Here is a 24,487-nt window from a genome sequence, read left to right as displayed (position 1 = left end):
TTTTCAGACCATAAGGCACTAAAGGTGGAACTCAACTCTAACAAAAATGCTCAAGCCCACCCAAAGGCATGGAAATTAAACAATCTTCTGTTGAATAACAGATGGGTGAAGGAAGAAATAAAACAGGAAATCATTAACTTCCTTGAGCATAACAACAATGAAGACACAAGCTACCAAAACCTGTGGGATACTGCAAAAGCAGTTTTGAGAGGAAAATTCATCGCTTTAGATGCCTACATTCGAAAAACAGAAAGAGAGCACATCAACAATCTCACAAGAGATCTTATGGAATTGGAAAAAGAAGAACAATCTAAGCCTAAACTCAGTAGAAGAAAAGAAATATCCAAAATCAAATCAGAGATCAATGAAATTGAAAACAAAAGAATCATTCAGAAAATTAATGAAACAAGGAGTTGGTTTTTTGAAAAAATAAATAAAATAGATAAACCATTAGCCAGACTAACTAGAAATAGAAAAGTAAAATCTCTAATAACCTCAATCAGAAACGATAAAGGGGAAATAACAACTGATCCCACAGAGATACAAGAGATCATCTCTGAATACTACCAGAAACTCTATGCCCAGAAATTTGACAATGTGAAGGAAATGGATCAATATTTGGAATCACACCCTCTCCCTAGACTTAGCCAGGAAGAAATAGACCTCCTGAACAGACCAATTTCAAGCACTGAGATCAAAGAAACAATAAAAAAGCTTCCAACTAAAAAATGCCCTGGTCCAGATGGCTTCACTCCAGAATTCTATCAAACCTTCAAGGAAGAGCTTATTCCTGTACTGCAGAAATTATTCCAAAAAACTGAGGAAGAAGGAATCTTCCCCAACACATTCTATGAAGCAAACATCACCCTGATACCAAAACCAGGAAAAGACCCAAACAAAAAGGAGAATTTCAGACCAATCTCACTCATGAACATAGACGCAAAAATTCTCAACAAAATCCTCGCCAATAGACTACAGCTTATCATCAAAAAAGTCATTCATCATGATCAAGTAGGCTTCATCCCAGGGATGCAAGGCTGGTTTAACATACGCAAGTCTATAAACGTTATCCACCATATTAACAGAGGCAAAAATAAAGATCACATGATCCTCTCAATAGATGCAGAAAAAGCATTTGATAAAATCCAGCATCCTTTTCTAATTAGAACTCTGAAGAGTATAGGCATAGGTGGCACATTTCTAAAACTGATTGAAGCTATCTATGACAAACCCACAGCCAATATTTTACTGAATGGAGTAAAACTGAAAGCTCTTCCTCTTAGAACTGGAACCAGACAAGGTTGTCCTCTGTCACCTTTACTATTCAACGTAGTGCTGGAAGTTCTAGCCAATACAATTAGGCAAGACAAGGAAATAAAGGGAATCCAAATGGGAGCAGAGGAGGTCAAACTCTCCCTCTTTGCTGACGACATGATCTTATACTTAGAGAACCCCAAAGACTCAACCACAAGACTCCTAGAAGTCATCAAAAAATACAGTAATGTTTCAGGATATAAAATCAATGTCCACAAGTCAGTAGCTTTTGTATACACCAATAACAGTCAAGATGAGAAGCTAATTAAGGACACAACTCCCTTCACCATAGTTTCAAAGAAAATGAAATACCTAGGAATATACCTAACGAAGGAGGTGAAGGACCTCTATAAAGAAAACTATGAAATCCTCAGAAAGGAAATAGCAGAGGATATTAACAAATGGAAGAACATACCATGCTCCTGGATGGGAAGAATCAACATTGTTAAAATGTCTATACTTCCCAAAGCAATCTACCTATTCAATGCCATTCCTATCAAAGTATCTACATCGTACTTTCAAGATTTGGAAAAAATGATTCTGCGTTTTGTATGGAACCGGAAAAAACCCCGTATAGCTAAGGCAGTTCTTAGTAACAAAAATAAAGCTGGGGGCGTCAGTATACCAGATTTTAGTCTGTACTACAAAGCCATAGTGGTCAAGACAGCATGGTACTGGCACAAAAACAGAGACATAGACACTTGGAATCGAATTGAACACCAAGAAATGAAACTAACATCTTACAACCACCTAATCTTTGATAAACCAAACAAGAACTTACCTTGGGGGAAAGACTCCCTATTCAATAAATGGTGTTGGGAGAACTGGATGTCTACATGTAAAAGACTGAAACTGGACCCACACCTTTCCCCACTCACAAAAATTGATTCAAGATGGATAAAGGACTTAAATTTAAGGCATGAAACAATAAAAATCCTCAAAGAAAGCATAGGAAAAACACTGGAAGATATTGGCCTGGGGGAAGACTTCATGAAGAAGACTGCCATGGCAATTGCAACAACATCAAAAATAAACAAATGGGACTTCATTAAACTGAAAAGCTTCTGTACAGCTAAGGACACAATAACCAAAGCAAAGAGACAACCTACACAATGGGAAAGGATATTTGCGTATTTTCAATCAGACAAAAGCTTGATAACCAGGATCTATAGAGAACTCAAATTAATCCACATGAAAAAAGCCAACAATCCCTTATATCAATGGGCAAGAGACATGAATAGAACTTTCTCTAAAGATGACAGACGAATGGCTAACAAACATATGAAAAAATGTTCATCATCTCTATATATTAGAGAAATGCAAATCAAAACAACCCTCAGATATCATCTAACCCCAGTGAGAATGGCCCACATCAGAAAATCTCAAAACTGCAGATGCTGGCGTGGATGTGGAGAGAAGGGAACACTTTTACACTGCTGGTGGGACTGCAAACTAGTACAACCTTTCTGGAAGGAAGTATGGAGAAACCTCAAAGCACTCAACCTAGACCTCCCATTCGATCCTGCAATCCCATTACTGGGCATCTACCCAGAAGGAAAAAAATCCTTTTATCATAAGGACACTTGTACTAGACTGTTTATGGCAGCTCAATTTACCATTGCCAAAATGTGGAAACAGCCTAAATGCCCACCAACCCAGGAATGGATTAACAAGCTGTGGTATATGTATACCATGGAATACTATTCAGCTATTAAAAAAAATGGAGACTTTACATCCTTCATATTAACCTGGATGGAAGTGGAAGACATTATTCTTAGTAAAGCATCACAAGAATGGAGAAGCATGAATCCTATGTACTCAATCTTGATATGAGGACAATTAATGACAATTAAGTTTATGGGGGGGGAAGCAGAAAGAGGGATGGAGGGAGGAGGGTGGGGCCTTAGTGTGTGTCACACTTTATGGGGGCAAGACATGATTGCAAGAGGGACTTTACCTAACAATTGCAATCAGTGTAACTGGCTTATTGTACCCTCAATGAATCCCCAACAATAAAAAAAATAAAAATAAAAATAAAAAAAATAAAAAAAAAAAAAAAAAAGAAAACTATGAAATCCTCAGAAAGGAAATAGCAGAGGATATTAACAAATGGATGAACATACCATGCTCATGGACGGGAAGAATCAACATTGTTAAAATGTCTATACTTCCCAAAGCAATCTACCTATTCAATGCCATTCCTATCAAAATACCAACATCGTACTTTCAAGATTTGGAAAAAATGATTCTGCATTTTGTATGGAACCGGAAAAAACCCTGTATAGCTAAGGCAGTTCTTTGTAACAAAAATAAAGCTGGGGGCATCAGCATACCAGATTTTAGTCTGTACTACAAAACCATAGTGGTCAAGACAGCATGATACTGACACAAAAACAGAGACATAGACACTTGGAATCGAATTGAAAACCAAGAAATGAAACTAACATCTTACAACCACCTAATCTTCGATAAACCAAACAAGAACATACCTTGGGGGAAAGACTCCCTATTCAATAAATGGTGTTGGGAGAACTGGATGTCTACATGTAAAAGACTGAAACTGGACCCACACCTTTCCCCACTCACAAAAATTGATTCAAGATGGATAAAGGACTTAAATTTAAGGCATGAAACAGTAAAAATCCTCCAAGAAAGCATAGGAAAAACACTGGAAGATATTGGCCTGGGGAAAGACTTCATGAAGAAGACTGCCATGGCAATTGCAACAACAAAAAAAATAAACAAATGGGACTTCATTAAACTGAAAAGCTTCTGTACAGCTAAGGAGACAATAACCAAAGCAAAGAGACAACCTACACAATGGGAAAGGATATTTGCATATTTTTCAATCAGACAAAAGCTTGATAACTAGGATCTATAGAGAACTCAAATTAATCCACATGAAAAAGCCAACAATCCCATATATCAATGGGCAAGAGACATGAATAGAACTTTCCCTAAAGATGAAAGACGAATGGCTAACAAACACATGAAAAAATGTTCATCATCTCTATATATTAGAGAAATGCAAATCAAAACGACCCTGAGATATCATCTAAAGCTTTTATTTCTATGCTGAGAACCTACTATCTAATAAAGTTTTATAATTTTAGGGGATGAGGGGGACATTTGGAGTACACGAGATAACTCTTTGAAAAATTGGGGACTGACAACCTAGGATTCTGCATCATTGTGGGAAATCTACAGCACAAACACAACCAAATACCCCTGATCTCATCACTATTGGTCATCCTTTTTTGTACCTCTTCCTCTTCTCTTCTTTATGACGTGAAAGCTATTTCTAGCTCTGTCCCAGATTAGGCATTATGTTAGTTTTCTTTATAAATTACTATGTAATGTACAAAGCACTTTCATATCCCTTGTCAAATTTGATTTTTATAGCTATCATCAAGAAAAATAGGACATATTTTTTTTTTCATTTTATACACAAAGAAACTGGCTAAGAGATTTAGGAACTTATCAAAAACCATAGTTAGAAAGTGATGGTGGTAAGACTTGAATCCAACACCTGTCAGTTCTAAATCCACCCCTTTTTTCAATTATGCCAGGTTGTCTTTCACTCTCACATGACCTTGAGTCACTTACTTCTCTTTAAGCCAGTTTTTTTTTTTTCTTTTGGAAAAATGGATAAATTAGACTCCATAATTTTCAATCTGAGAAACTTTTGAAGATTCCTAGGCCCATCCCAAATCTATTGCATTAAAATTCTAAATTATTCTGATGATCCACTAGTTTTAAGAGCTATTGGTCTTTTATAAGTTATCTTTATTTTATTTTTTTGTTGTTGCATTTGTCATTGTTGTTTAGCTGGCCTGGGCTGGGTTCAAACCCACCAGCCTCGGTGTATGTGGCTGGTGCCCTACCCACTGAGCTATGGGCACCACCTATCAGTCATCTTTAGTCTGAGATAAGCATACTCCTTTGGATATATGAAAAATTTCCAAAAGGTATACAAGCATAATTTTAAAGAAATCAGTTTTCAACTCCTCAACTTTCATATGTACTTTCTCCACAGGCCAATCTGCCTGTGAATGCCCTTTCGGTGATCTCCTTTTCTATATCTCCTTTTCACTCTCATACATCTCCCACTTTATTAAAGAGTCATACTATGGCATATTGCCTTGAAGTGTGAAAACCTTTGGGAGACAAATTCAAAAGGACAATTCAAAATAATGGTTTTGTTAAAGTCTCCATTAACTAAGGCTCTATAACTCACTTAGAATCCATATCTAAGAAATGTTTTCTAATAAATGTTTACTTTTTATTTAATAAAGATTTTTATTTTTATTATTCTTTTATTTTTTTTAACATTTAAAGATTTTTTTTATTTTTTTATTAAGTTGCATATACGTAGATCATGAATACATTTATGCCTTTGTGGGATTCAATGTGTTAATCATTTGTACAGATTGGATTGCTTACATCCTACTAATTAACATAGCTTTCACCTCATTTACTTAATCACAGTGTTAAGACATTTGTGTTCAATACTTGATAGATTTGACTTGTATCCTTGCATTATGCTTCATAGGTGCTGTCCTACCATTAACCCTCCCTCTATCGAACCATCCCCCTTCCTTCCCCTCCCCCTCCCCTTCCCTCCTTCATCCTGGGCTGTAGTTGTGATTCATCTCTCATATGAAAGTGTGAGTGGTTATAAATTGGTTTTATAGTAGTATTCAGTACATTGGATATTTTTTCCATTCCTGAGATACTTTAGTAAGAAGAATATTTTCCAGCTCCATCCATGTAAACATAAAAGAGGTAAAGTCTCCATCTTTTTTAATGCTGCATAGTATTCCATGGTATACATATACCATAATTTATTAATCCATTCATGGGTTGATGGGCACTTGGGCTTCTTCCAAGACTTGGCAATTATGAATTGAGCTGCAATGAACAATCTGGTGCAAATATCATTGTTGCCAAGTGATTTTTGGTCATTTGGATATACCCCTAGTAGAGGAATTGGAGGACCAAACAGCAGGTCTACATTTAGATCCCTGAATGTTCTCCAAACTTCTTTCCAAAAGGAACGTACTAGCTTGCATTCCCATCAGCAGTGCAGAAGTGTTCCCTTTTCTCCACATCCATGCCAACATCTATGGTTTTGGGATTTTGTGATGTGGGCTACTCTTACTGGTATTGGATGACATCTCAAAGTGGTTTTGATTTGCATTTCTCTGATGATTAAAGATGATGAGCATTTTTTCATGTGTCTGTAGACCATGCACCTGTCTTCTTCAGAGAAGCTTCTGTTCATGTCTTTTGCCCACAATGAAATGGGATCACTTGTTCTTTTCTTATTAATAAGTTTGCATATGGTTTGATCACTTGTGACTAATAATTATAATAGTGACAGGTCAAAATAAAACATTTAACATAGAAAACCTGATCACAGAAAATTTTAAAAAGGTATTTTAAATTTTTGTTTCAGAGAAATATGGTAGGATGACCAATAAGACTTTCACCAATAAAGATATATTTCATTAGGATAGAACTGTGAGGGAAGTAGAATGGAAATACATTTTTAAATGCAAAGAAAAAAATTATAATTTCCAACTGTTAAAGATGAGTTTATGTATTTTCTTATAATGGTTAGTGGTAAGTTTTAAATCATTACTTTGATTACATTTAAAAGAATGATAGAAAAGTTTAAGTATCAAAATTCACAAAACACCAGAAGTGACAGCTGGCAAGATGGAAATGTAGTTTGCAATGTCTCAGCCCCTAGTATTATGAAGTCTAGAAGGGTGGATTTGGAGCTGAGAGATAGTAGTTAATATCTTAATACTGGCACAGTATCAATTTAAACTTCTGATGGTAACAAAATAGATATCAAAATTTAAATATTATAATCACTTAAAAATATATGAAGAGTCTCTACCATTTTTTATCATTCTTTTGTGAACAAATTTAAAAAGAAAGGTTTGATTACTCCTACCAAGTCTGAATTTCAAAGACTAGTTTCTTTTTTTTGTTTGTTTTCTCCTCACATCCTTCCTTCCTGTCTTTTTTTTTTTCTTTTTACTTATTAATCTTGAAACATGTCATATTGGTCAGCACTACTGTTATCCTTAGGCTTAAAGATATTGCCAACCTACACAAGATACATACTAGTGAAGTCTTAGAAGAAAAGAGTACAGCCTGGAACAAGAAATATTGATAAGATACCATAAGGACTCAGTGTGTGTCTTTCATTGATATGTAATAAATTACTGAATATTCTCCATAAGACACTACTGTTTATATGATGCATCACTAGTTTAAAAACAGCATTGGGGAATGTACACATATAGTGAGCTACCACAGTAAATGTCCCCATACATTATAAAGTACATCCTGATTTTCGACCTGTTAAATGAGTCAATCTTAGAATTTAAGAAATGGAGTGTATGTACTACCTAAGAAATGTAGACAAGTTTCACTTTCAAACATTGTTATTGTGAAGAAACCAAAGTACCATCATAATGCAGTCCTTCATCTTTTTCTGTTCAATTCTTCCTAGGGACGGCTGGCAGCTGCCTTCGTCGCTTTAGTACCATGCCCTTCATGTTCTGCAACATCAATAATGTTTGCAACTTTGCCTCAAGAAATGACTATTCTTACTGGCTGTCTACCCCAGAGCCCATGCCCATGAGCATGGAACCCCTAAAGGGCCAGAGCATCCAGCCATTCATTAGTCGGTAAGGCATTGGTTTAGCCTTGACTGTTACCAAACCCCAGTTAGTTTAGCTAGTCCAAAGCTAGCAATCAGATGATATTCCTCCCAAGTAGGGTAAAATAGAGGTACTTTTTAATATTCAATTCAGTATTTAGTTTGATTCATATTTATTGGAGATCTGCTTTTGACCAGGCTCCATGATCAACATAACATAATATATAAAGAACTCACAGTCTAGTCATTAGGCCAATATGCATATGTTAATTTAATACATATCAGGCTTGGGCTAAATGCTATAATATTTTTTAAAAATTATTTTTATTTTTATTTTTGAGACAGAGTCTCACTCTATCATCCTGGCTAGATTGTAGTAACACTATCATAGCTTACTGCAACCTCAAACTCCTGGGCTCAAGTGATCCTCCTGCCTCAGTCTCCCAAGACTACAAGCGTGTGCCACCACGCCTGGCTAATTTTTCTACTTTTTCCTGGTAGTGATGGGATCTCACTCTTGCTCAGATTGGTCTCTAACTCCTGATCTTAAGTGATCCTCTGCGTTGGCCTCCCAGAGTGCTAGGATTATAGGTGTGAGCCACTGCACCTGACGTAAGTGCTACAATGGATGTTACAAAAGATTTGGGATGGAATGACTATATGGAAGAAATGTGTTTGGAACTGGTCAGTTGTTGACAGATTGGAAGGATTTGAGGCACAGGCACTTAGAAGGGAAAAGATACACTAGGCAGAGAAACATGAGAATTGGTAATAGATTAATGTGTCTAGAATGCACTATGCAAAAGTTGTATAGAAAAAAGTTACTGTAAAATTAGCTTAGGTCCAGATGGGGTAGAAGGATTCATTGCCGAATCATAGTTTGAAATTCATTTGGCATATCACAAGAAACTCCAAAAACTTTTTGAGCTACACCTCAGGGGAGATTACTGAGCCATCAGTGTGTAACATGTATTACAGAAGGGATAGTTCTGAAGTACAGAGAACAGTTGGATTGAAGGGTATTGCTATAGTCCTGATATGAGTGGATTGTAACTCACAGTGAGGGATATGTATCATGTTATTAGACTAGATAGGATTTGGCAATTGATTAGCTATGGGGAGGAGGAAGTGATAGCTGAGGTTTGGAACATAAGTAACTGAGAGGAGGGTGGTACAATCGATAGAGATTTCCTGGGGCTCTGCTACCATGGAATCCTAGTTTAACTTGATTTCCTAAGAATGTTGGATATTGTAATTTTAATTCTGATCATGATCCAGGATTCCAGTAACCACAAGAGATTCATCGTTAGAAAGCTTAGCTTCTTTGACATTTAATGTAAAGATTAAAGCTAGTTCAGCCTTAGAGCAAATTCATGGTGCCCTTTTTAATACATTTGCCTAAATACTTTGGGAATTCATGTGTGTGTGTGTGATTTTTGTCAGTTCCAACTCTTGGGAGTAAAAGGTCCTCTAAATATATTGCATAGGTTAACTGCCAAATTGGCCTAAGTAATATTTCAAAAGGTCCCCTCATGCTCTTTATTAAAGATCTATAGGCTCATCTGTATTCATTCTGTTGCTGTTTTGCTTGATTTTATAGAATTCATCCACATCTCCAGGTGCCTGGGTACCTGCCCAGCATTGTGGATATGTTGTACTTCTCCAGATAAGGCTAAGTGGGTAATGTCTTTTAGACCAAGAATAATGGGTAGAGATTAAGGAATTGTCTGTTTCTTGTCTTTTCCAGCTCACCAGACATTGTTCTTACCACAGTTTCAGCATGACTAAATGTATAGCCTCCAAGGGGACATTCTGACAGCAAGTAATATGTGCAAAACTCAAAGTCAGTCTCTTATAGAACTTGAGGCATTGACAATAGCAAGGATGAATACAAATTTAGGGCAGAATAAAAAATGCAAATGCCACTGTAATGATTCTACATTTTCTTGAAAAAAAAAAAATGCTGTCCCAGTTGGGCGTTGTGGCAGGTGCCTGTAGTCCCAGCTACTCAGGAGGCTGAGGCAAGAGAATCGCCTAAGCCCAAGAGCTGGAGGTTGCTGTGAGCTGTGACACCATAGCACTCTACCGAGGGCGACAAAGTGAAACTCTGTCTCTTAAAAAAAATTTTGTGCAGTTTTAGTTTCTAACTTTATTATGTATATTGGGAAACAGCACTTATACAAAAGCAATTCTCAAAGTGCATTTTTTACCTTTTGTGAACATGGAAGATACCTCGGTGGGGCTTTGTACCAGGAAGGCTTCCAAAGAAGAAAGACTGCTATTTCCTGCACATTCTGTAGATTATGTTCTCTCTCCCTTTCGTTTGCCAGATGTGCAGTCTGTGAAGCACCAGCTGTGGTGATTGCAGTACACAGTCAGACCATCCAGATTCCCCACTGTCCTCAGGGATGGGATTCTCTGTGGATTGGTTATTCCTTCATGATGGTATGAAACACTCTCTTTGCTTTTGTCATCATAGCTGACCGTCCATGTTATCTACATTTTCCCCCAATATGAGGAATCCCTGTCATTTGCATAGTAAGAAGCTTAAAGCTCAAGAAGTTTCTGTCCAAGCACTGTGTTCCCCCTCACACATTTTAAGTAACGTATTTTGATAAACTGCCTAGTGCTTTAGTTGACCACCCTTAGTATGGATACTATTCTCTTAACCTCTGGCCCTAGTGCCTTTGGATATTCAGTAAGGTATTACGGCACATGGATATTGCGGCACATTTTTCCTTGTCTTTTCTAGCATACAAGTGCAGGGGCAGAGGGCTCAGGTCAAGCCCTGGCCTCCCCTGGTTCCTGCTTGGAAGAATTTCGTTCAGCTCCCTTCATCGAGTGTCATGGGAGGGGTACCTGTAACTACTATGCCAACTCCTACAGCTTTTGGCTCGCAACTGTAGATGTGTCAGACATGTTCAGGTAAGGTGCTTGTGGCTTTGTAGGTCCAAAACTTTCTCCAGGGATGCTAAGGAGAGAGACAATACATGGATGGTTTATCCCCAACAAATGTTAGGAATTTATTGATTCTTGCTTATTCTCCTTATATACTTGACTCGGGTCAGAAAAGCAGACATAGGTAATAGTAGGTGGGTGTGCAATGCTTTGGTAGTAATCCTTCAATAACAAAACAAATAGACAAAAGATTGTATGACCTGTTCAGTAACAAGACAGTATCTGTTCAACTAGATTGAGGCCACCCCAGGAGTTGAAGCTACAGTTTATGTTCTCTCCCCCAGTCCAGAGGTTTTGTTTCCCAGGATTCTCAGTCTGAATTAGTAAGACTGCAGATAATGCACATTCCTTGATGTACTTCAATCTATTCATTTTTTTTACATTTAAGTGTACTTTTATGTGTTGCTTCTTTTGAATTATCCTTACATCATGTTTTTTTCTGCTGGACCTTACTGTGTATTCCTCATCAGTTGTCCCCTCTCCCTTGTTCTATGAGTATTAGAAAAATGTAGCAGAGAAAAAGAAAAAGATACAGAGAAAGAGACAGAGACGCAAATATACAAAGATACTATTGGTGAGAAAAACAGTCACAAGCATACCTGTGACCACTAATGGCTCTTGGGCCATACCAGTCTCTGCATTGATCACATTGGTCAAAAGTAAACCATTAAGTCACTGGGAGATCTACTTAACACAAAGAGAATGTTCACGTATACCTTTGAATCAGTAATAGAATTGAAATACTGAAAAAGATGAATCTGATTGTCTTATTTTTTGTTTCCCAGTAAACCTCAGTCAGAAACGCTAAAAGCGGGAGACTTGAGAACACGTATTAGCCGATGTCAAGTGTGCATGAAGAGGACATAACATTTTGAAGAATTCCTTGTGTGTTTTTAAATGTGATATAAATATATATAATTCCCAGGATGCAATGTCTCATTCTCCCCAACGTTACCACTGCTGCCACCAATGGTGCTACTACTATATATGACCAAGAGAACATGCTGACTGGTAACCATGAAGATTCAGATGTACCTCAGCAATGTGCCAGAGCAAGGGCTCTGTTATTTTCTATGAAAGAAATAAGGAAATGAATATGCTTTTTGGGTCCAGAATGACTTTCTCCAAGAATTATAAGATGAAGATTATGTGTTTTGCCCAGTTACTTAAACAGTACATTAAAAATTCAATTAAGAGAAGAATCATACTGAGTAAAGTAAAAGACTGCAGTCTGGGGAAAGAATTATTTTTCATGGTGCTACTAATCCTACTGTATCCCAGGTTTTTAATATAAAAGTGTTAAGCTTATTTTGCTCTGTAAGTAAAGAACGTGTATATTGTGTAAACAGCCTTTTAGCTCACAATGTTGAGTCATTTAGATGTGACCTGGCATGATTCACTCTTTACAGAAAATGTAGGAAAGCTTAGAATACAGAGGGCAAGATTTTATAACCATGCTTATCAAAGTGAGAGAATTTATACTCTTTGCATTAAGTTACTACTGAGAGAAAATTTATTTTGAGTTTTATCCCTCAAGTTCTTATTTGGTTTTTTAAAAATAAATCTTTTTAGTCACTTTAATCAGCATTTTAAATGTTCTTGTTACAAATTATAATACCCAATGGAGCAATGTCTCTTTTGCTGTATTCTCCAAGACTCTTTTAAGACCAGATGCCCATATTTTCATTTCTTATTACGTCTTGTTTTTGCTCATTTCTGACTGGACAAATTTCTCCCCAATGATTCTGAGAAACAAAAATATACACACAAATAAATGAATGACTCTTTTTCCTGTGCTTCTGATGTAAGAATTATTCTCCTGTGGGCTCTGCTTGTACAAGAACTGAGAAGACAACACTTGTTAGTCTTCTCTCTTTAATTACAAAAAGCCAGTTGATGTCTTTTACTCTTTTAAACATTTTATTATAAATAGTCATAGTTCTTTCCCGAGCTATCATTTTCTCCCTTACTGTTTTTAACCCACCAGTATCAATTTAATTAAAGATATATGTTGTAAAGATGGTTTTTTGTGTATCTCTTCAGGTTATGTGTAAAAAAAAAAAAAAAAAACCTGTTCATTTATAGATAGACTATATGTCTGCACATCAACAATTGGTCTTTTCCCAGGGAATCAATTTCTGTAGACTTTGGTCACTCTGATAGCTGATAGAATAAATCTAATAATGAAAACTTTTTCTAATGAAGAAAGTAACCTATTATAAGGTGTTTTTGAGATAATAAATTTCTTGACAACATTGTGTTGATGGCTGGGAAAGGAAGCAAAGCTGTTTCTATTTGGGGAAGTATTCATTAATAATGTTTAAAGCAGATTAGTGAGTTAATATTCCTAATGATTAAGAGTAAACACACGTAGTTCTCTGAAGTAGTCAAGGACTTGCTAAAACCAAGAGGTATTAAAAGCCTCCATAATAAAATTTGTGTTATAGCTAAAATATAAAAGAACCAAAACGATTTTGAGAATTTTAGATCCTAATATGAACCCATCCAAAATCCAAAACTTGGAGTCTGTTGTGGTAAAATTTAGAATCTTAACAATGGTAACCATCTAATAAATTTTGTTAGTTTTTGACTAGCCATTTGCAAATTTTAGAGTTATTTTTCCATGTAGTCCCATGCACACAAACACTAATGGACAATTCTAACTAAAAATACCGTATTATATCCCGCAGATTTTTCTATATGGTATACACTGGGAGGTTTCCCCTTGAGTTGCAATTGTAAACATTGATTCCAGAGATTTTGCTGTTTGTAGCTTTCCCTCTCATTTATAGCTTGTTGAAAACCTTGGCTCCAAAAGAACCTCCATTTAAAATGTTGTTATGTGCAACTAATCTGTGTGTTTCTTAAATACCTTAACTATTCCCAGCCTTGCTGTGTTGCTCGTAATACATGAACCCAATCCAGCACCATAATGTTGTTGACCCTCCCTTGCCACTGATTATTCAAATACTATTCTGATCTAGCTATTCTTATAGTTACCTATGGTAAAGTTTGCAGTCATACACAGTGGTTTTCCCACATTGGCAGGAAATGAATGAGCTGTTCTACTTAATCTAATGGTTTGATTACCAAATATTTGTGTATACCAAATGTGGATCTCCCAGTTAATGAATCCTTCATGATTCAGATGTTACTGAAGGAACAAATCCTAATATTCCATAGCCGTGTGTGTGTGTGTGTAGTAGTAATAGTAGAAGAGTAGACATTCCGATTGCTTTTATAGTTTGTTGGCTTGGTCTGCAGTTGGTGTCACATTCATCACTTCCAAAGGAGGTTTTGTTGGATACTTTGTGATTATTTAGTGTCTTTTACCACCCAACCGAATTTGAAGAACACTTTCTAGTTCTTATGATGGCAAAGAGTTTCTCTTTTCCTCAGTGTGGTTAATTGAAAACTCACTGGTTATGCCAAGCTATCAAAAGTTTATTCAGAAGTTAATCACAAGAGGGCACTATTGACTACAAAAAAGAATCAGCATGCGCAATTTGTTGAGCGCATTGTTGGTGGCGGCACAGTTGTCTAAAGCCCTGCCTCCAGATTCCTTGTTTTAAGCTTCATGTATTCTTTTAGCCTAATAAAAATCAATAGCGCACTGTAAAAATGATCCCTAACAGTATAGTCTTAAAATCAATTCCAAATATTTTAAGAAGTGGCTCGGTTTCCCAATGTCTGCATCCAAAATGAAGAGACAGCTTTGCTGTCAAAGATTCTCTTCTCAAGAACCTGATTAGGAGTTGGCTTTGGTAGCACTTACTGTGCCTCTGAACACAGAAGCAAAGAGCAATCACTTTTGTTTGGCCAAGGCTTCAATTGGTTCTTTGGCAGAGAAGCTCAGTTCTCAGGCTGGACTATACAAACACCTTCATCCCTTAGCAGCTCCAAAATAAATTGAATAATATTTTTAAATAATGTCATTCCATTTTAGAGCAGTGTTTTTTAGAGTACATTCAAGGTGCTTGGAAGGTTTGTATGGTGAACTCCTAAGTTGGAATCAAATCCAGATAGGCCTGTCTCCCAAGTTCTATATCAACAAATACCCATTGGATACTTATAAGCTGTAGGGCACCATAATAGATAGCAATCCAAAATCAGCTCAACCAGAGAGAAGTATAGTCACCACAATACACTAAGTCTTCACTTAATGTCATCAATAGGTTCTTGAAAACTGTGAATTTAAACAGTTTAAAATCATGTTCAATGTCAAATTAGTTATAACATCAAAGAGGGAAAAATTTGGTTTCATTATGATGTTTAGTTGAAAGTTGTGATATTTAAGAACCTGTCAATGTTAAGTAAGGATTTCCTGTAGATCCTCTGGAGAAGAGATATGCTATTCTATCTTTGTCTGCCAAATCTTACTATCTCTAGGCCAGATTCGGACAGATAATAGGGCTTTTTGCTAAAATAGGTGTCTAGAGGAAGCTAGCTCACCAGCCTGCTCCTCAAAATGTGGATAGGCTAAAATCACATCACATTTGTGTAATCTTATCTCTTTACTTCTCTATGAATGGACAGCATGCCCAATACCTGACACTCCAGGATAACAGATTGTTAATGTCATACCAGACATCTATTTCCTCCCCATAATCACAGTGTATCCTTCTCCCTGCTTTCTGCCCCAGACGGTTCCTTAGCCCTCTGGTTTCTAGTTGGGTCAACCAAAGGGAAGCCCCAGCAGCATAGCAGAGCAAAGAACGGGAGTGGGGTTAAAGTATTTATTTTTATGGCTCCTTCTCTGTGGGGTCACCTCAGGTTGGCTTCTGCCACCCCAATTGAATGTCCCTACTCCTCTCAAGATGACCTGAAATTATCTCCCTTTTTGGTTCCACTAACCTCTTTATTTGCATCTGTTTGGGTTTAGGTGTGGTGACATGTCTGCTGTTGCTGTGCCTAGATTCCTGAACCACTTCGGTGATTCCCTCCCCACACCACCTATGTCTTTCTAATTAAAGTCTCCTCAAACTGTCCTAATTTAAGTGTGTTGACCATTTGCTGTTGATATGCTGATAAATACACAACTGCTTCTAGTTTCCAAAATCCAGGGCAAGTGCTTTATTCCATTTGTGGCAAAATAAGGGTAAAATGACAAAACTGACATGCATGATTAAGGGTACATCTTCCTCTCTGAACTGAGGAATGGGCCAGTGGGAAAACGACTTAACTCTACTTCATACAAGTTTACCTAGTTTACCAAGCTTTATTGGAAGCTATGTTCCCATATTCTTAGGGTGAAATGACGCAAAGTATGTTCATTATCATCCTATGTTATTTACCTATTTTCAAATATTGCCCCATTGGATCTCTAAAGAATGTGCTTTGACTTCCCCCTACATGGTCACCTCGCTGACTCCATCTTACTCCAAATGAAGAATTTCAGTTGCCTCATTGGCAGACTGGATTCTAAGGACGAATAACTGATCACTTAAAGTTCCAGAAAGAAAACTCCTGAAAGTACTACTTCCATCAGAGGAACCTGCTAAGACAGGTGTGCATGCTTGCAGTCAGTGAAAAGCCTCAGGGTGACTAGCTGAGCAGCAGACAGTAGAAGCTCCATAGCTGACCACCTCCCGACACTGACCACCTCCTTAAATTGACCTAATCTTCATAGACCAGACATGCACCACATGTCGATCAGTACAGTAGGCCTACCTCCTTATGTTGACCACCTCCATGTGTTAACCAGTTTGTTGCAGTCCCTTGGGTAGTCAACTTACAGAGGTTCTACTGTATTAGTGGTTTCTTAGCCTCGGTAGCATCTGTGAAATGTAAGTCTGCAGAAATTCTTCAGATCTGCTTCCCTCTGTTCATCAAGAATATATAAGGAAATGCTTATGCTAGGAATTATAGAAGACAGGACAGGTTCTGAAGCCAAAGACTGTCTGAGACTATTGTCCTTTCTAGCTTTAATCAGGGCCACATGGAGCCTAACAAGAAGTGTATATAATTTCTTCTCAGATTTTTTTTTTTTTTAGAGACAGTTTCACTCCATTGCCCTCCATTGCGTCCCGTGGTGTCAGCTCACAGCAGCCTTCAGCTCTTGGGCTTAGGGGATTCTCTTGTCTCAGCCTCCCAGTAGCTGGGACTACAGGCGCCTGCCACAAGGCCCGGCTATTTTTTGTTGCAGTTTGGCCGAGGCGGGGTTTGAACCCGCCACCCTTGGTATATGGGGCCGGCGCCCTACCCACTGAGCCGCAAGCGCCACTCTCAAAAAATATATTTTTTCGAGGCTGATTTATTCAGGGCTAGTAAAGTACTTGCTGTTGCCAGCTATCATAAGCTACAGTAGTCATACCTTTGTGTCATTCTCCGACTCAATAATTTGGCTCTTGCTTGGGCTCTAAGAAAGGCTACCTCTAGGTGGCGCCTGTGACTCAAGGAGTAGGGCGCCGGCCCCATATACCGGGGGTGGTGGGTTCCAGACCCGCCCTGGCCAAAACTGCAAAAAAAAAAAAAAAAAAGAAGAAGGCTACCTTTAATGCCTCTGTAAATTAGAGCAACACCTTCTTAAATTTATACAGTTCTTATTAAAGTGTTATTCTTCACACGTCTCATCCAAATCTCAAAACTTTGATGTATTTAAGAAATAAAAGAATTGGTCTCTAACTTATAGATGCCAATGCTGAACTTTGGTTGACTGATTTTCCCAAGGTCACAGGGCAAGCCGCTACGTTCTTTGCACTGAAAATCTAACCACCACCTTTTACCCATGAAGATGCTGCTATCACAAATCTCAGGATCCTGTGTGGTAGAAATTCATATCACCAGGCGTCACTGCCTCATGAGAAGTGATAAGTTGCATGTTTTGGAAATCTCAGTTTTCAGTTAAGGATGAATGCTTTTCATAGTACCATGACAGCACTTGAGACCTCTTGGAATTAGCCCTAAAACAAAGGGGACTTGTAATGAATCCACTGTATCTCAGAACACTCTTGTCTGCCGGGTCTGAGGCTCTGTAGCTAAAGAAAACATGATGGGGGTGGCACCTGTGGCTCAAAGGAGTAGGGCGCCAGCCTTATATGCCAGAGGTGGCAGGTTCAAACCCAGCCCCGGCCAAAAACTGCAACAACAACAAAAAAAAACATCATGGGTCTGGTCTGGTGCCCATCTCGTGTGAGCTTCCTCAGGGCTCTTGAATTCAGATGACCCCTTGGAATTTGAATGCTCTGTTCTGCAAACTCTTCAGTGCTACTATTATGTAAGATCTGAGACCATCCACATAGTATCTATCATCTATGAGAGACAATGAAGAAAGTACTCTGCGGAGGGGAAATTTTCTTCCGTTTCAACAGGAAGGTTCGTTATATTTTATTTACACTTAATATACATAAACATACACAGAAGCAACTTGAGTTGGCTAAGTATAACCTCCACTGGTCATATTTTACATGCAGTAGTTTTCCTTATTTGGCTCCCATCAGTGGAAACTTAGGCTAGGAATCATATGAACAAATATCAAGCCAACCGGGCCAAGCAATATGTGGCTATTTATCAGATTAGAGAGGCAGGGAAGGTGAAAGACAAGTTGGAAAATAGCTAGGCTAAAATAGGGCTCTGCTTACCTTAGCAATCAGGAAATAAGAAGCCCGGCTTTTAGGTTACTGGGTTTAAGTATGTTCTTAAATTGACTACATACTTTCAGCCGTGGCAGCTGTACGCCCTCCCACCCCCACCCCGCCCCTACAGAATGAAGTGCTAACAGCCTGAAGCCATTTTTACAAACTCTTCCTTCTCCTACCCTGGGAAACCTGCATTTTCTTTTATTTTCTTTGAGCAAGCAGAAGGTGTATGGGTACATGAAAAGGTGCTAAGACTTTTCTCCCTACAGCTGTTTTTGCTTTATCTATTTTGAAAATCTACTACTAGTGCATAAACATTTATGATCGGTGTGTCCTCTTGATGAAATGATTCCTTTATCATTATGATAATAGTAATATGGTCAAGTATTAATATTCTTCACTTGAAATCTACATTGACAGCAGGATAGCCCTCCGACTTTCTTTGTATTAATGTTTTCATTATTTTACTTTTAACCTAGCTCTGTCTTGGCACATTTCTTGAGGGCAATATAATTGCTGCTTTTTTATACAATCTGATAATCTTTGCTTTGTAATAGATTCCATCTAATATTTTTACTGCTATGGTAAAGTGTATCATCTTTTACTTGCTATTTGTCCCGTTTGTACTATGGGGGGGGTTATAGCTTTTTTTATTTAATTTTTTTCTTTCTTTTTTTCTAGAGACAGAGTCTCACTTTGTCGAGTACTGTGGCATCGCAGCTCCAGCAACCATAGAGTACTGTGGCATAGAGTACTGTGGCATCACAGCTCACCGCAACCTCCAGCTCTTGGGCTTAGACGATTCTCTTGCCTCAGCCTCCTGAGTAGCTGGGACAACAGGCGCCTGCCACAATGTCTGGTTATTTTTGTTGTTGTTGTTGCAGTTTGGCCGGGGATGGGTTCGAACCTGCCACCCTCAGTATATGGGGCCAGCGCTCTACTCACTGAGCCACAGGCGCCCCCCTCTTTTTTTTTTATAGCTTTTTTTGGGATTAATTGAATATTTTTTTCTGATTCTGTTCGATCTTCTTTGTGGCACATTAACTATAACACATTAACACCACTTCATGTATGCAAGAGTATATTTTCAATTCTCCCCTCTCGATCTCTGTGCTACTATGTTCATACACCCTATATTTAATGTTGTAAACCCAACACTACAGCATTATTTTTATTTAAACATTACATTCTCTTTTACATTAGATAGAACTCATCTACCGTAAAATACCTCTCATATACTCTCATGTATACTCAGATACATCTCATTTACATTAGAGAGAACTCATATACCTCATATACTTCTTAGAAGGTTCGATTTAATGGCTTTTAGTACATTCACAAGTTATTGAAACATCATCATTACCTAATTCCACAACATTTTCATTACTACCAAAATAAACCCCTTGCCCATTAGTATAGTCACTATTTTCCCCAGCCCTTCCTTCCCTTAGCCCAAGGCAACCCCTAATCTGTGTTCTATCTCTCTAGATTTGCCTATTATGGACATTTCATATAAATGGAATCATACGATACATGGCCTTTTATTCCTGGCTTCTTTCACTTCGCACCATATGTTCAAGGATGGTGCACGTTGCCTCATGTGCCAATACTTCATTCCTTTATTTTTTAGATGAAAGTGAAATTCATATAACATAAAACCATTTTAAAGTGAACATTTCAATTGCCATTTAGTACATTCACAACGTTGTGCAACCACCACCTCTATCTAGCTGCAAAACATTTTCATCACCCCAAGGAAACTTCACTAAGCAGTCACTCTTCATTCTCCACAGCCCCTGGCAGCCACTCCCCACCTTCTTTCCATCTCTATGGATTTACCTGATTCTGGATGTTGTAAACCCAACATCATGCAATATGTGACCTTTTTTTGTCTCATGTCTTTCATTCTTTCATTTGGCTTAGTGTTTTCCAAATTCCTCTAGATTATAACATGTATTAGTACTTCACTTTTTTATGTTGCATTATAATCCATTGTATGGCTATATGACATCTGGTTTATTTACTCATCCATTGATACTGTGCTGTTTTCACCTTTTGGTAATTATGAATATTGCTGCTATGCACATTCTCATATGATTGAATAACTATTTTCGATTCTTTCAGGTATACCTGGAAGTTTGCTGGGTTATGTAGTAATTCTAAGTATCGCTTCCGGAGGAATTGTCAAACTGTTTTCCACAGCAGCTGTGCTATTTTAAATCCCCACCAGCCATACACAAGGGTTTCAGTTTTTCCACAGCCTTACCAAAATTTATTTTTCCACTTTTAATTATTGCCATCCCAGTGGGTATGAAGGGGATTTCATTGTTTTTTTTGTGTGTGTTTTTTTTTTTTCCGTAGAGACAGAGTTTCACTTTATGGCCCTCGGTAGAGTGCCATGGCATCATACAGCTCACAGCAACCTCCAACTCCTGGGCTTAAGTGATTCTCTTGCCTCAGCCTCCCGAGTAGCTGGGACTACAGGTGCCCGCCACAACACCCGGCTATTTTTTGGTTGCAGTTCAGCTGGGGCCGGGTTTGAACCTGCCACCCTCGGTATATGGGGCCGGCGCCTTACCGACTGAGCCACAGGCGCCGCCCTTCATTGTGGTTTTGATTTGCATTTTCCTAATCTCTAATGATTCTTAGCATCTTTTTTGTGTGCTTCTCGGCTAGGCTATTCATACATCTTCTTTAGAAAAATACTTATTTACAAGGAAGGGGAAGGGAGGGGGGAGGTTAGGGTGGAGGGAGGATAATGGGTGGGGCCACACCTACGATGCATCTTAGAATGGGTACAGGCGAAACTTACTAAAGGCAGAATACAAATGTCTACATACAATAACTAAGAAAATGCCATGAAGGCTACGTTGAACAGTTTGATAAGACTATTTCAGATTGTATATGAAACCAGTACATTGTACCCCTTGATTGCACTAATGTACACAGCTATGATTTAACAATAAAACAAAAAAAAAATAGAAAAACTAAAAAAAAAAATACTTATTTTAATGCTTTGCCCATTTTAGGTTATTTGTGTTTTCATTGTTGAGTTGTAAGAGCACTTTCTATATTAGAGATATTAGTCCCTTATCAGATGTATCATTTCTGAATATTTTCTCTTATTCTGGGAGTTGTACTATCTTGATGATGTCTTTAAAGCACAAGAGAGTTTCATTTTGATGAAATCTCATTTATCTATTTTTCCTTTAGTTGCTTTTGGCATCATATCCAAAAAATCATTGGGGCTCGGTGCCTGTGGCTTACGCGGCTAGGGCACCAACCACATACACCAGAGCTGGTGGGTTGGAATCCAGCCCAGACCCGCTGAAAAACAATGACAACTACGACCAAAAATAGCCTGGCATTGTGGTGGGCACATGTAGTCCAGCTACTTGGGAGGCTGAGGCAAGAGAATTGCTTTAGCCCAAGAGTTGGAGGTTGCTGTGAGCTGTGATGCCAGAGCACTCTACCCAGGGCAACAGCTTGAGAGTCTGTCTCAAAAAAATAAAATAAAAAATCATTGGCCAATCCAAGGGCACGAAGATTAACTCCTGTGTTTAAGCTCCTACATTTAAGTCTGACCTATTTTGAGTTAATTTTTATATATGATGTGAGCTAAGGGTTCAAAGTGACTCTTTTGCTTGAGACTACCCAACTGTCTCAGCACCAGTTGTTGAAAGATTCTTTTCCCCATCAAGGTGTCTTGATACTTTTGTCAAAAACCAATTCACTATAGACATGTGGATTTATTTCTGGATTCTCGATTCTCTTCTATTGATGCATGTTTGTCTTTATGTAAGTACCATTCAGTCTTGATTACTGTAACATCATAGTAAGTTTTGCAATAGTCAAGTGCAAGTGTTCCAACTTCTTTTTCAAGATTGTTTTGACAATTCAGGCTCCTTCACAAGTTTACATGCATTTTAACATCAGCTTGCCAATTATTGCAAAAACAAATAGAAGCCAACTGGGTTATTGATAGATTGCATTAAATCTGTATATCACTTTGGAGAGTATTATATTTTCACAATATTAATGAATACATAATGTTCGTAAATACATGATGTTTTTCCATTTATATAGGTCTTTAATTTCCTTTAATGAAGTTTTATAGGTTTTGTTATATGTTTAATTTATTCCTAAGTATTTTATTCTTTTTCATGTTACTGTAAATGGAATTTCTGTCTTAATTTCCATTTTATACGACTCATTGCTAATGTATAGAAATTCAGTTGTTTTATTTTTGCTTGTATCTTGAATCCTAAAACTGTGTTCAATGCATTTGTTAGCTCTAAGAAGTTTTAATGGATTTCTTAGGATTTTATACATATAAGGTCATGCTATCTGCAAATAGACATAGTTTTACTTTTTCCTTTCCAATCTTTATTATTCTTATTTATTTTCCTTGTCTAAATGATCAGACTAGAAACTCCAGTATAATGTTAAATTGAAGTAATGAGAACTAGTACCTTTTTCTTGTTCCTGGTTTAAGGAGGAAAGTTTCAGTGTTTCACCATTGAGTATTATGTTAGCTATGGAGTTTTCACAGATGTCCTTTGTCTGGTTGAGGAAGTTCCCTTCTACTACTCATTGAGTGTTTTTATGATAGAAAGATATTGGGTATCATAAAATGATTTTTCTGCATAGAATCAGATAATCTGTGGGTTTTTTTCTTCATCTTATTAATTAGATGTTACATTGATTTATTTAAATATGTTAAATCAGTCTTATAATCCTGGCATACACTATGCTTGGTCATGGTGTATAATCATTTTAATATGCTGTTGTATTTGGTTTGCTAGTACTTTGTTGAAGATTTTTGCATGTTTTTTCATAATGGACATGGTTCTATAATTTTCTTGCAGTGTCTTTATCTGGCTTTGGTATTAGCATGTTACCGGCCTCATAGAATAAGTCAGGAAATACTCCCTTATTGTCATTTTTTTTTTTCAGGTTAATGTAGGGATACAACTAGGTTATAATATTGGATATGTTAGGTAGAGTCCCTCTCGTACTTGTGTCCTGCACCCAAAAGGTGTGTCAATACCCTTACATTTTGTTCATTAAGTGGGAGCACACCAATCCCTTAACCTTCTCCCCTTCCCTCTCCCTCACTTCCCCTCCCCCCAACTTGAATTGAGTTGAATTTTTCTTTTTTTTTTTTTTTTTTTTAGAGACAGAGTCTCACTTTATGGCCCTCGGTAGAGTGCCATGGCCTCACACAGCTCACAGCAACCTCCAACTCTTGGGCTTAAGCGATTCTCTTGCCTCAGCCTCCCAAGTAGCTGGGACTACAGGCGCCCGCCACAACGCCCGGCTATGAGTTGAATTTTTCTATTATGTAGGGATGTATTAGATCGTCTAATGGCTTTTTATTAGTATTGAGTACATTGGATATTTGTTTTTCCATTCTTGTGATACTTTACTAAGAAAAATGTGTTTCAACTCCATTCAGATTAATACAAAGATGTAAAGTCTCCATCTTTTTTATGGCTGAATGGTACTCCATGGTATATATATACTACAGTTTGTTAATCCATTCCTGGGTTGATGGGCATTTAGGTTATTTCCACATCTTGAAGATTATAAATTGAGCTGCAATAAACAATCGAGTGCAAATGTCCTTACGATAATATAATTTTTATTCTACTGGGTAGATGGGATTTCTACTGGGTAATGGGATTATGGGATCAAAGGGAAGGTCTATTTTGAGTTCTTTGAGGATTTTCCATATTTCCTTCTAAAGAGGCTATATTAGTTTGCAGTCCCACCAACAGTGTAAGAGTGTTCCCCTCTCTTCGCATCCAAGTCAGCATCTGCAATTTGGGGACTTTGTGATGTGGCCTATTCTCACTGGGGTTAGGTGATATCTCAGGGTGGTTTGAAAACAGTCCTGTCTATCACTGGGCAAGACACATGAACAGAACCTTCTCTGAGGAAGGCAGATGAATGACTA

The 24,487-nt window shown here is 37.7% G+C and overlaps 1 protein-coding gene across 2 annotated transcripts in view; it reads left to right on the top strand.

Moving 5' to 3' along the window:
• The window catches only part of COL4A5 (collagen type IV alpha 5 chain), a 325,984-nt gene extending 313,685 nt beyond the window's left edge, over nt 1-12,299 (top strand). Inside the window, exons 48-51 of one of the 2 annotated variants that reach the window (XM_053579991.1) lie at nt 7,844-8,021; nt 10,324-10,438; nt 10,746-10,918; nt 11,737-12,299. In XM_053579991.1, the coding sequence (XP_053435966.1) occupies nt 7,844-8,021; nt 10,324-10,438; nt 10,746-10,918; nt 11,737-11,818 (548 nt within the window). In that variant the 3' untranslated portion in view covers nt 11,819-12,299. Of the gene's footprint in view, nt 1-7,843; nt 8,022-8,494; nt 8,812-10,323; nt 10,439-10,745; nt 10,919-11,736 lie in introns of those variants that run through there. The other variant, XM_053579992.1, reaches the window with a different exon arrangement.
• Nucleotides 12,300-24,487: the final 12,188 nt, after the last annotated feature.

The sequence above is a fragment of the Nycticebus coucang genome, chromosome X, assembly GCF_027406575.1.
Source record: "Nycticebus coucang isolate mNycCou1 chromosome X, mNycCou1.pri, whole genome shotgun sequence".
NCBI lineage: Eukaryota > Metazoa > Chordata > Mammalia > Primates > Lorisidae > Nycticebus > Nycticebus coucang.
Note: the sequence above shows the minus strand (reverse complement) of the source record. Positions and strands in the feature narration are given on the sequence as shown.